Source organism: Bufo gargarizans, chromosome 3, assembly GCF_014858855.1.
Source record: "Bufo gargarizans isolate SCDJY-AF-19 chromosome 3, ASM1485885v1, whole genome shotgun sequence".
Taxonomy (NCBI): Eukaryota; Metazoa; Chordata; class Amphibia; order Anura; family Bufonidae; genus Bufo; species Bufo gargarizans.
The window spans coordinates 389,495,603-389,509,825 of record NC_058082.1 but is presented as its reverse complement, the minus strand read 5'-3'; the positions used below and the strand labels follow the sequence as shown (position 1 = coordinate 389,509,825).

At 41.8% G+C, this 14,223-nt stretch overlaps 1 protein-coding gene across 5 annotated transcripts in view; it reads left to right on the top strand.

Annotated features, from left to right (window-relative positions):
• Nucleotides 1–14,223, top strand: part of PARL (presenilin associated rhomboid like) — a 145,492-nt gene that overhangs the window by 21,504 nt on the left and 109,765 nt on the right. For all 5 annotated transcript variants that reach the window (XM_044288241.1, XM_044288242.1, XM_044288245.1 and 2 more), the window contains exons 3-5: nucleotides 1,649–1,820; nucleotides 8,185–8,325; nucleotides 11,053–11,101. In XM_044288241.1, the coding sequence (XP_044144176.1) occupies nucleotides 1,649–1,820; nucleotides 8,185–8,325; nucleotides 11,053–11,101 (362 nt within the window). The remainder of the gene's footprint in view (nucleotides 1–1,648; nucleotides 1,821–8,184; nucleotides 8,326–11,052; nucleotides 11,102–14,223) is intronic.

The following is a 14,223-nucleotide window of genomic DNA, read 5'->3' as shown; positions in this document are numbered from 1 at the left end:
CATGTATCCGTGGATCCGTAAAAATCATACGGACGTCTGAACGGAGCCTGACAGGGGGTGATCAATGACAGGGCGGTGGATCAATGACAGGGGGGTGATCAGGGAGTTTATACGGGGTGATAATGGGTGATCAGGGGTTTATAAGGGGTTAATAAGTGATGGGGGGGTGTAGTGTAGTGTGGTGTTTGGTGCGACTGTACTGAGCTACCTGAGTCCTCTGGTGGTTGATCCTAACAAAAGGGACCACCAGAGGACCAGGTAGGAGGTATATTAGACGATGTTATGAAAACAGCGTCTAATATACCTGTTAGGGGTTAAAAAATTCGGATCTCCAGCCTGCCAGCGAGCGATCGCCGCTGGCAGGCTGGAGATCCACTCGCTTACCTTCCGTTCCTGTGAGCGCGCGCGCCTGTGTGCGCGCGTTCACAGGAAATCCCGGCCCTCGCGAGATGACGCGTATATGCGTGACTCTGCGCAGGGCCGCCACCTCCGGACCGCACATCTGCGTTAGGCGGTCCGGAGGTGGTTAAAAAGGCTCTTTCAGCATGATCAACACTATTAAACCATACTTCCTGGTAGGGCTCATAATGCTGATTAAAACTATAACTTTCATTTGTCTGTATGCTTAATAGCTGCAGAGATACACTACTCACAGAAAGTTAGGGATATTTGGCATTCAGGTGAAATTTATGGAAAACAAAAAGTTCATGCTACAGTGATATTATTTCATGAACGTAGGGCATTTAAGTAGAAGCAGCAATGGTAATTTCCTCAGCTCAAACAATTTGTTGAAACAAAAGTTAACGACTGGTGGGTATCCCCAACAAAAATGTCAATGTCTCAATAACCTGTCATGTGCCTTGAGCATAAATTACAGGTTGGCAATTATGTCTCAAGCTGTTCACAAGTCAAATTATTGTCTCTGAGGCATGGCATACCACTCTTTTTGAAGTTCCTTCCTTAGGTTGTTAAGGTTCTGAGGTACAGAAGTACGAGCCTTTACACTGAGACTCGGCTAATCCCATAGGTTTTCAATAGTATAGTCCACTCCACTCCAGCCATTTTCCATTGATGCGACCTTGATGAACTACCGCATTGTCGTCCATGAAGATGAAATTAGGCCTGTGTTTTTCATGCAGAGGCACAATGACTGGATTAATGATGTTATTAAAGTTATGGGCTTGTCACTGTAGTGTCGGGCTCTTCTGTATTGACTAGACACACTTGCCCACACTGTAACAACACCACCACCACCAAAGGCCCATCTGCTGACAACAGTGGCTGATGCATAGCGCTGCCCTTGACATTGCCAACATTGTTGGTGGCGATCATTTCTGCTCAGCGTGAATAGACTTTCATTAGTGAACGGTAGTGAGGCCCACTCTTCCCTCGTCCAGCGTAGATGCTCCCTGGCCCATGTAAGACAATGACATCTGGTGACCTGAGAGAAGGCCTTGGCGCTAGTGCGAGTGCCGATGCTTTCTCAAACAGGTGATTGGCGGTGGTCCCAGGTGTTGGACCATTCTGATCAGAAAATGATGACTTATCCAGAGGATAGGTCATTAGTTAAAATATCTCAGAAAGCCCCTTTAATGAATGTAATCATACAGCTATGGTAATCTTCCTTGCCATTTTTTGCTTTTGATAGGGTTTTTATTGAACAAAGGCGTTGGTTTAGAAAAGTTTCAAGAAAGACTGAAAGAGCCGAAACGGAGGCTTGGAGGCACAATGGGTCACGAAATCCCATTGCAGAATCTGCTCACTTTTCTCGTATCCGCATACTGAAAAAGATGTACAAACCTTTTCTATTCACTGTTGGGGTATGTATATTACATTACTATTTGATTCGTTGATTAGCGTGCAATGCTGAATGTTTTCATGACATTAGACTGCATGACAAGTTAATTCCATCTACGATTTGCTGATGAGCCTTGGTTTATTTATAACTCCTAAATAAAAGAGGCATAAAAAATGCAAACATGTAGGTTCTTTTTTTTTTTTTTTTTGGTGTATACAATCCTAATTCCAAAAAGTTGGAACATTGTATAAAATATAAATATAAACGGGATGCAGTGATTTGCAAATCGCATAGACCCATACTGTAGTTTAATCACAGTTGTTAAAGCGGAATATTAATCACCAATATTTATGTAAATATTGATAATTAACCACTTCAGCCCCGCTAGCTGAAACCCCCTTCATGACCAGAGCACTTTTTACACTTCTGCACAACACTACTTTCACCGTTTATCGCTCGGTCATGCAACTTACCACCCAAATGAATTTTACCTCCTTTTCTTCTCACTATTAGAGCTTTCATTGGGTGGTATTTTATTGCTGCTGTCATTTTTACTTTTTTTGTTATTAATCGAAATGTAACGATTTTTTTGCAAAAAAATGCAATTTTTCACTTTCAGCTGTAAAATTTTGCAAAAAAAAAACGACATCCATATATAAATTTTTCGCTAAATTTATAGTTCTACATGTCTTTGATAAAAAAAAAATGGTTTGGGTAAAAGTTATAGCGTTTACAAACTATGGTACAAAAATGTGAATTTCTGCTTTTTGAAGCAGCTCAGACTTTCTGAGCACCTGTCATGTTTCCTGAGGTTCTGCAATGCCCAAACAGTAGAAAAAACCCACAAATGACCCCATTTCGGAAAGTAGACACCCTAAGGTATTCGCTGATGGGCATAGTGAGTTCATAGAACTTTTTATTTTTTGTCACAAGTTAGCGGAAAATGATGATTTTTTTTCTTACAAAGTCTCATATTCCACTAACTTGCGACAAAAAATAAAAAATTCTAGGAACTCGCCATGCCCCTCACGGAATACCTTGGGGTGTCTTCTTTCCAAAATGGGGTCACTTGTGGGGTAGTTATACTGCCCTGGCAATTTAGGGGCCCAAATGTGTGAGAAGAACTTTGCAATCAAAATGTGTAAAAAATGACCGTTGAAATCCGAAAGGTGCACTTTGGAATATGTGGCCCTTTGCCCACCTAGGCTGCAAAAAAGTGTGACACATCTGGTATCGCCGTACTCGGGAGAAGTTGGGGAATGTGTTTTGGGGTGTCATTTTACATATACCCATGCTGGGTGAGAGAAATATCTTGGCAAAAGACAACTTTTCCAATTTTTTTTATACAAAGTTGGCATTTGACCAAGATATTTTTTGCATCATTTTCCGCTAACTTGTGACAAAAAATAAAAAATTCTAGGAACTCGCCGTGCCCCTCACGGAATACCTTGGGGTGTCTTCTTTCCAAAATGGGGTCACTTGTGACGTAGTTATACTGCCCTGGCAATTTAGGGGCCCAAATGTGTAAGAAGTACCTTGCAATCAAAATCTGTAAAAAATGGCCTGTGAAATCCGAAAGGTGCACTTTGGAATATGTGCCCCTTTGCCCACCTTGGCTGCAAAAAAGTGTCACACGTCTGGTATCGCCGTACTCAGGAGAAGTTGGGGAATGTGTTTTGGGGTGTCATTTTACATATAACCATGCTGGGTGAGAGAAATATCCCATTTTTTTTATATGTAAAATGACACCCCAAAACACATTGCCCAACTTCTCCTGAGTACAGCGATACCAGATGTGTGACACTTTTTTGCAGCCTAGATGCGCAAAGGTGCCCAAATTCCTTTTAGGAGGGCATTTTTAGACATTTGGATCCCAGACTTCTTCTCACACTCTGGGCCCCTAAAAAGCCAGGGCAGTATAAATACCCCACATGTGACCCCACTTTGGAAAGAAGACACCCCAAGGTATTCAATGAGGGGCCTGGCGAGTTCATAGAAATTTTTATTTTTTTGCATAAGTTAGTGGAAATTGATTTTTTTTTTTTGATTTTTTTTCTCACAAAGTCTCACTTTCCGCTAACTTAGGACAAAAATTTCAATCTTTCATGGACTCAATATGCCCCTCACGGAATACCTTGGGGTGTCTTCTTTCCGAAATGGGGTCACATGTGGGGTATTTATACTGCCCTGGCTTTTTAGGGGCCCTAAAGCGTAAGAAGAAGTCTGGAATATAAATGTCTAAAAATGTTTATGCATTTGGAGGGGTATGGGCGAGTTCATGTGAGATTTTATTTTTTGACACCAGTTAGTGGAATATGAGACTTAGTAAGAAAAAACAAAAACAAACAAAAAATTTCCGCTAACTTGGGCCAAAAAAATGTCTGAATGGAGCCTTACAGGGAAGGGTGATCAATGACAGGGAAGGGTGATCAATGACAGGGAAGGGTGATCAATGACAGGGAAGGGTGATCAATGACAGGGAAGGGTGATCAATGACAGGGAAGGGTGATCAATGACAGGGAAGGGTGATCAATGACAGGGGGGTGATCACTCCCTATAGACTCCCTGATCACCCCCCTGTCATTGATCACCCCCGGTAAGGCTCCATTCAGACGTCCGTATGATTTTTACGGATCCATGGATCGGATCCGCAAAACACATGCGGACGTCTGAATGGAGCCCTACAGGGGGGTGATCAATGACAGGGGGGTGATCAGGGAGTGTATATGGGTGATCACCCCCCTGTCATTGATCACCCCCCCCTGTAAGGCTCCATTCAGACGTCCGTATGATTTTCACGGATCCATGGATACATGGATCGGATCCGCAAAACACATGCGGACGTCTGAATGGAGCCTTACAGGGGGGTGATCAATGACAGGGGGTGATCAGGGTGATCACCCCCCTGTCACTGATCACCCCCCCTGTAAGGCTCCATTCAGACGTCCGTATGATTTTTATGGATGCATGGATCGGATCCGCAAAACATATGCAGACGTCTGAATGGAGCCTTACAGGGGGGTTATCAATGACAGGGGGTGATCAGGGTGATCACCCCCCTGTCACTGATCACCCCCCCTGTAAGGCTCCATTCAGACGGCCGTATGATTTTTACGGATCCATGGATACATGGATCGGATCCGCAAAACACATGCGGATGTCTGAATGGAGCCTGACAGGGGGGTGATCAATGACAGGGGGTTGATCAGGGAGTGTATATGGGTGATCACCCGCCTGTCATTGATCACCCCCCCTGTAAGGCTCCATTCAGACGTCCGCATGTGTTTTGCGGATCAAAACGGCGTCTAATATACCTGTTAGGGGTTACAAAAATCAGATCTCCAGCCTGCCAGCGAGCGGTCGCCGCTTACCTTCCGTTCCTGTGAGCGTGCGCGCCTGTGCGCGTTCACAGGAAATCCCGGCCCTCGCGAGATGACGCATATATGCGTGACTCTGCGCAGGGCCGCCGCCTCCGGACCGCACATCTGCGTTAGGCGGTCCGGAGGCGGTTAATATTCATAAATAGACGCGAATCGTCTAGTGATGACTCCGCCTATTTATGCCTTTATCATAATATACAAATATAGATACCTCTGTTACCTATACACTACACTGAACTACACTACGTGTGACTTACTATCACTATACTAGGGCCGCGACTAGTAAAAACACCATACACTGTATTATGAACAATAAGGAATATTTATTACACAATACAAGTCTAACAATACGCTAGATATATATATATATATATATATATATATATATATATATATATATATATATATATATATTATTTATTTATTCATAGATCAATGGATATGAATATATATACATATAGAAGTACACACCGCAGTATAGAAACGGTACTACAATAAACACAATACAAACCTAACTACACTACACAGCACAATCCCAAATTCCATCCCACACACTAGCTATACTTACAATAATACTGCCTGGCTACTCACTGTCCCTACGGGGGTTCAAGAGGGTAAATTGCACAATTGTGGCACTGCAAGGGTTAATACCTGCAGGCCAAGGAACACAGGGTAACGAGTTATCAGGGTGAAGGTTGCAGGGATCAGGCATTGAAGGGGTTAATGCTCTGCAGGGATTTATTCACACTCTATATGTCACAGTCTAATATTTGCTTATAATTATAGATATATGGGATCAATGGGATAGATATATATATTTATAGCAGCAAACAACAATATAAGTACACACACTATAACAATACACTTCTAACTACACTAACACAGTCCCAAGTCTTCCCCAACTTCTAACTACAATTGAAATAATACACATGCATACACTTTACCAGCAGCCCACCCAATCCTGGCAATATACAATCCCTACGGGGAATAACCAGGGGTTATTACGGAACAGGGGATATGAGAGATCATAGGGGACTCAGGACAGGAGAGGTTAAGGTTAACCAAGGGTTATACAGGGGGTGACTGGGCTGCTTCCAGGGTACAGGCTCATCAGGGATTATTGCTGCAGCCAGGGGTTAGGGGATGGTTGGTACTCAGCCATTTCCAGGAGCATGTGGCCTCTCTTCCTTCAGGGAGCTGTTCCCATCCCCTATGTCTCTGATTGTAGTCCAGATTCCAAGAGACCGCACCTCTGTCCGGTTTGGGGTTTTATAGCCCAAAAGCAGCCCCCTCCTCCTTCTTCAACAGGAGGGTGATGACATCATCGTGGGGTCGTGTGACGGAATGCTAGAACGGAAACAAAGGACTTCCTGCCCAAGCTGTAGGCCCCCAGCTGCTACATAACACGTCATAAACGAACCAGGCTGATCATACATACTACCCAACCTGGGGGCACTTAGGTATATACATCCATATAGATGTTTGGGGCACATCTACATGCATGTCCATATACACAATATCATAAATGGGCAGTAATAAGCCCACCTGCATATGGATATATTATACATAGAGATGTATGCTGACAAGGGGGCATACATACATCTCCATGTATACACCCATACCACCTGGACCGGCCCATGCAAAAGGGCCAATATACATGCATATATGTAAGGGCATATATACATATATATTTAAATCCAACACGCCCTCAACATGCAAATTAACCTGAGATGAGTCAGAGCTTGAAAATATGACTCTTCTCTGGTCACACAAGTAAGATATGACTCTTTTATGTTAATTTACATAAAAGTCGGGAAGTACAAAAATGCATAATACTTATTGAATTCGTCTGCAAATTAAATTAAAAGTGTAATTTATATGTTTATGGTAAAACAATGAACATTCAGAAACGCTCAGTGAGGGTAGCATAGTAGAGGTGACAGGTTCCCTTTAAGCTGTACTTGGAGTTGTCATTTCCTTTCAGTACAGCGTCGTACTCTCCTGCTGCCGCTGATTACACAGATCGGTGTCGACAAGGAATAGTGTGTGAAGATGTATATCTATCTCGCTGATCGGGTAAAGTGCTGTGGGATCATTAAGGAAGCAGTTAGGGGGTCTGGCCATGCTGGATCTCCCTGACTGCCATTTATAAGATACAGGCACTTTTTTGTAAAAGCGTTTTCTTGCTAAAAATTGCATCTTGTAAAGCGAGAAATACGGTAACTCCTTTAGTACTTGATGGCATCAACATATCTCAAAAAAGTTGGGACAGGAACAACAAAAGAATGGTAAGTGGTACTAATAAAAACCAGATGGAGGAGCAATTTACGAAAAACTGATTCTAAAAACTGTGGTACAGTTTCAGAATAATGTTACACAATTTTACATTGATAAACATTTTATTGTGACTAAAATATGGCTGAGATTTCCAAATCACTGCATTCTGTTTTTATTCACATTTATTTCTACAGTGTCCTGACTTTTTGAGAATTGGGGTTTTAGTTCTGATTTAGATGACTGCAACTGTCCTACAAAGGTTTCTATTATTTTTAAATCATTAAAATATTCCTAATGCATCCTGTTAAATGTGTATATTTAAAGCCACATTTCATCAGGTGAATTGGAAGGAGTCTTCACATTGAAGTGAATGGGACGTCTTGGGTGTAATTGCAGTTGTGACGGTGCGCAGTTAAGCAATGAAGAGAAGGCTGTGCTGGTAGTAGTGCAGCCTTCTCATCAAACAGCCAATCGGAGGGGGTGCAGGGTGTTGGCCCCCTCCGATCTGAGGTAATCAGTGTAGAAAATGCAATAAAATGAAATGGTCGTCTCAATGCAGAATAGCTTCTTCATCACTTCTTCATCACTTCCTTGAATGGGGTTACAGGGATAGCTTTTTTTATCACCCCTCAGGGGTTACGGGGGCAGGGATGATATTTAATAGGCTGTGATCTTTCTTTTTGCCTGGTTTCACTTACAGCTTCCCCTCTTTAATGGTCCTGTGGCCAGTTTTCAGGTTGTTCTTTTGGAGCTGCTGCAATCTGGCAATATGAGTCCTTAAAAAATCGAATGAAGAATTATCTAGATGACGTTCGAGCAGACTGGCTGGAAAAGCTACGTCCAGCCAAACATGGGGACTTCAGAAAGCAGGTACAGTTCTAGTTTTTATTGACTTGAAGAAAAGTATTTAGACCTGATCTATTCAGTCAGGGTACTTGTTCAGTGACAGACCTGAAGAAATCCTGCTCAGGTCTTAGGAACCATCAAGAAAATGGTCAAACTGCAATATAATTTTTGAAATATTATAATAAGTCATGTTCACACTTTACTGATTCTTTGCTTTGTCAGAAAAATACATGGTTTCTGATATGAATTTCACAAATTTCAATACAATGAGCAAAATGGGACATTTTCAGGTGGCATATTTGGAAAAACAGAGCCCTCAAATTGCTCTTAAAACTGTCTGTTTTAAATCGTACAGTCTTGCCATTCCACACTGTGATCACATAAACCGTATCCCCAATAAACAATAATGCCAGCTCAGTCACCCTAACTTCTATTATTGTAAATGTAGGTCCAAATATGTCATAATTAAAGGGGTTGTCCGGGTTCAGAGCTGAACCCGGACATATCCCTTTTTTCACCCAGGCAGCCCCTCTGAGATGAGCTTCGGAGCATTTTATGGCGCAGGGCAAGGGAGAACGTATCTGAGCATGAAATGCTCTGATGATCATCTCAGAGGGACTGCCTAGGTGTAGAAGGGGATATATCCGGGTTCAACTCTGAACATGGACAACTCCTTTAAAGGGTCAGGGCTCCAAATCCTGTTTGCTTTCATCCGGCTAGCAATTAAATAATAAGTTAATTAATTAAAAAATAAAATTATGGCTGCCCACAGCCCCCCTGCACTGCCGATCTGTAAGAGGGGGGGGGGGGGGGGGAGTTCACTGTATGAAACAGAAGTATTCAGCTCCAATTAAAGTTAATAGAAGCAGTACAAATACATAAGTAGTAAGTTTCCACTAGCGGAGGCTGCACATGGAGAGAGGATTAGTGTTAAATGACTCTGTGCCACCAACTGTTAAATGCTAGTTGCAGTGTTGATTGGGACTTTCCAGCGTATGGATAATAATTTGGATTTGACATATTTGTAACAGGTCTTTGTTTAGTAGATTTCATTTAAAGGTCCATGTTGCTAAGTAATTCTAGTATGAATCTAATAGAAGTAATGTTCTCCATCTCTAAAGTAGTTACACAAATGTCCAGTATTGTATTGGAGAAGTCCACGAAAAGCATGCCCACAAAATTTTAAGGAATCGCATTACTCAAATGGTTCTCCAATTACACAAACTAAATGTGTGAAATTTAGATGGCAACCTACGAGCTCCAGACGTGTAGCTTGCAAAATGAATGACTTTCAGGCCTTAGTGCTGGAGGAACACATTGATATATTTTGTGTTGCTGAAATATGACATCTCTCTTTGGCTATCATTTAAAGCGGTTCTTTTGCTTTTTCAATCCCTACATGTTAAAAGGATCACATTTTCTGTGATGCAGGACAATTCCTCAGGGGTAACCACTCTCCACGGTGGTCAAAAGGTGAGGATCCTGAAGGGGATGCCTTCTATTATGTCTACTTTCACACTCACGTTTTGGTTTCCGTTTCTGAGATTCGTTCAGGGCTCTCACAAGTGGTCCAAACGGATCAGTTTGCGTTCTGAATGGAAAAGGATCCGCTCAGAATGCACCAGTTCAGTCTCCATTCCCCTTTGGAGACGGACACCAAAACACTGCTTGCAGCGTTTTGGTGTCCGTCTGACGAAACTGAGCCAAATGGATCCATCCTGGCACACAATGTAAGTAAAAGGGGATGGATCCGTTTTCTCTGACACAATCTGGTAACAATAGAAAACTGATCCGTCCTCCATTGACTTTCAATGGTGTTGAAGACAGATCCGTCTTGGCTTTAAGGATAATACAAACGGATCCGTTCTGAACGGATGCAGATAGTTGCATTATCTAAACGGATCCGTCCATGACGGATCCGCACAAAACACGAGTGTGAAAGTAGCCTAACTTCTAATAGAGAATATAAAAATGGGTTTTAGAATTTGAACGTCCCCTTAGACTACTTTCACACTTGCGGCAGGACGGATCCGACAGGCTGTTAACCATGTCGGATCTGTCCTGACGCTATTTCGCCGTGCCCCGGACCGCCACTCCGTCTCCATTGACTATAATGGGGACGGGGCGGAGCTCCGGCGCTGCACGGCGAAAGCCGCCGGACTAAAAAGTCCTGCATGTTCCGCTTTTTAGTCCGGCGGCTTTTGCCGTGCTGCGCCGGAGCCCCGTCCCCATTATAGTCAATGCGGCGGTCCGGCGGCACGGCCAAATAGCGGAAGTACGGATCCGACATGGTGAACAGCCTGTCGGATCCGTCCTGCCGCAAGTGTGAAAGTACCCTTAAATGGATTTAAACTCTTTACGCAAAACACCTGAAAAAGAACGCTATTGTCTCAACATGCTGCATTTTGAAATAAAGACCAGAGGCAAAAAAATCCAGTTGAAAATATAATACCACTAGGGATTTTTTTTGTTGTTGCCTTGAACATGTTTTGCTAGTCATCTTACTGGCCTTCTCAAATATAGAAAGCCAGTCGAATTGTCATCAAGAGAAAATAAAAGTCCATTTGCTCTGACGATTTTTGCTGTCCTTAATAGGGGGAGACAAAGTTTTAAGATTTAACCCCTCCCTCCATCCACATCCCCTCTTTTTTTAACTTTTTTTCAACATGATGGATATGTTTTTTTTTTTTTTTTTGCAACCGTAATAATTATATAACAAACTTTTTTTTTTTTTTGCATTTTTCTTTGTAGGTGAATGAGTGGTACAACAGTCTGAATGATGGACAGAAGACTGTGTCAGGTAATCGCCTGCAAACATCATTATATTAGAAATATTTGTCCGAATCAATTTATCGCAAATCGGATATATGGTCCAATTGGCCTGAAAATATATATGACACTTAGAAGTCTCTTTTATTTTTTTATTTTTTGTCTCTTTCCCCTTTAAAGAACTTGAATGCAATGACAACAATAGCAAATAATTTCAGCGACACTGACCTATATAGATAGCTATTAGTAAACATATGTTAACTGTGTTAACAAACAGCCATACCTGCCGGGTTTTTGCTATTTTAAGTAGCAGAGACCTGTTGCACATGTGTGCGATCAGCCATAAGCCACTACTACATTTGAAAAATTCTGTGGCAGTGTAGTTTCCAAAATGCAGTCACTTTTTGGTGGTTTCAACAACAGAATCAGGGTAAGGCCTCATGGACATGAACGTATTTTGTTTCTGTGTCCGTTTCTTGTCCGTTTTAGGCCTCTTTCACATGGGTGAGTATTCCGCGCGGATGCGATGCGTGAGTTGAGCGCATTGCACCCGCACTGAATCCCGACCCATTCATTTCTATGGGGCTGTTCACATGAGCGGTGATTTTCACGCATCACTTGTGCGTTGCGTGAAAATAGCAGCATGCTCTATTTTGTACTTTTTTCATGTAACGCAGGCCCCATAGAAATGAATGGGGTTGCGTGAAAATCACAAGCATCCGCAAGCAAGTGCGGGTGCGGTGCGATTTTTCACGCACAGTTGCTAAGGAGACAATCGGGATGGAGACCCGATCATTATTATTTTCCCTTATAACATGGTTACCATCACCATGGTAAAAGATCATGTGATGACCGGAGTGACGTCACCACAGGTCCTGTTCCTGCACAGAAGACAGACACAAGGAGATGCCAGCTGCGCGATCAAGTGGATTAAGGTGAGTTAAATTATTATTTTGTAACCTCTCCAGCTCTATTTTACTATGCATTCTGTATTCAGAATGCTTTTATTTTCCCTTATAACCATGTTATGAGGGAAAATAATATAATCTACAGAACACCGATCCCAACCCTCAACTTCTGTGAAGAAGTTCGGGTTTGGGTACCAAACATGCCGATTTTTCTCACGCAAGTGCAAAACGCATTACAATGTTTTGCACTCGCGCGGAAAAATCACACATCTTCCCGCAACGCACCCGCACCTTTTCCCGCAACTCCCATCTGAAAGAGGCCTTAGGCATTGCTACAATGGATCCGAATAAATATTTAGGTTTGTTTTTCTGTTAATCCTATGCTATTGTTAAAATAATAATTTTTTTTTTTTATTGGAAAACCTGGAAACGAGCTAGCTGAAACCCCCTTAATGACCAGGCCACTTTTTACACTTCTTCACAACACTATTTTCACCTTTTATTGCTCGGTCATGCAACTTACCACCCAAATGAATTTTACCTCCTTTTCTTCTCACTAATAGAGCTTTCATTTGGTGGTATTTCATTGCTGCTGACATTTTTACTTTTTTTTGTTATTAATCGAAATTTAACGATTTTTTTGCAAAAAAATTACATTTTTCACTTTCAGTTGTAAAATTTTGCAAAAAAACCGACATCCATATATAAATTTTCCGCTAAATGTATTGTTCTACATGTCTTTGATAAAAAAAAAATGTTTGGGTAAAAGAAAAATGGTTTGGGTAAAAGTTATAGCGTTTACAAACTATGGTACAAAAATGTGAATTTCCGCTTTTTGAAGCTGCTCTGACCTTTTGACCACCTGTCATGTTTCCTGAGGTTCTACAATGCCCAGACAGTACAAACGCCCCACAAATGACCCCATTTCGGAAAGTATTCACTGATGGGCATAGTGAGTTCATAGAACTTTTTATTTTTTGTCACAAGTTAGCGGAAAATGATTTATTTTTTATTGTATTTTTTTCTTACAAAGTCTCATATTCCACTAACTTGTGACAAAAAATAAAAACTTACATGAACTCACTATGCCCATCACAAAATACCTTGGGGTGTCTTCTTTCCAAAATGGGGTCACTTGTGGGGTAGTTATACTGCCCTGGCATTCTAGGGGCTCAGATGTGTGAGAAGAAGTTTGCAATCAAAATCTGTAAAAAATGACCGGTGAAATCCAAAAGGTGCACTTTGGAATGTGTGCCCCTATGCCCACCTAGGCTGCAAAAAAGTGTCACACATGTGGTATCGCCGTACTCAGGAGAAGTTGGGGAATGTGTTTTGGGGTGTCATTTTACATATACCCATGCTGGGTGAGAGAAATATCTTGTCAAAAGACAACTTTTCCCATTTTTTTTTTTATTTTTATACAAAGTTGGCATTTGACCAATATATTTATCTCACCCAGCATGGGTATATGTAAAATGACACCCCAAAACACATTCCCCAACTTCTCCTGAGTACGGCGATACCACATGTGTAACACTTTTTTGCAGCCTAGATGCGCAAAGGTGCCCAAATTCCTTTTAGGAGGGCATTTTTAGACATTTGGATCCCAGACTTCTTCTCACGCTTTAGGGCCCCTAAAAAGCCAGGGCAGTATAAATACCCCACATGTGACCCCATTTGGGAAAGAAGACACTCCAAGGTATTCAATGAGGGGCCTGGCGAGTTCATCTTAAAAAAATTTGGGGCATAAGTTAGCGGAAATTTATTTTTATATTTTTTTTTTTCTCAAAGTCTCAATTTCTGCTAACTTGGGACAAAAATTTAAAACTTTCATGGACTCAATATGCCCCTCAGCGAATACCTTGGGGTAAAAAACAAAAGAAAAAACCAGGCCGCAACGCAATAAATTTAATAACTTTAGAACAGAACATATAAACTTTTGAAACTGAACTTTAACTTTTTTGCTTACTGATGGTTTTTTTTTTTTTTTTTTTTTTTACCTTTTTATAGGACAAACCTCTCCTTCCCCATGGGACAATGTGCAAAGTGCAAATCGCCCTAAGATGTGGCGAAGTACATTATGCACTTTATCCCAGGTGAAAGGAGAGGTTTGCAGCAGCTCTGTGTGTAAATGGGCCCTAATAGCCCTGTGTGCCTGTCCTGGTGAGATGTGATCCCTATGCTAGGTGTACCTGTGTGTGGTACTTCCGGAAACACTCTCTAAAGCATAGGGCAGGGTGGTCAG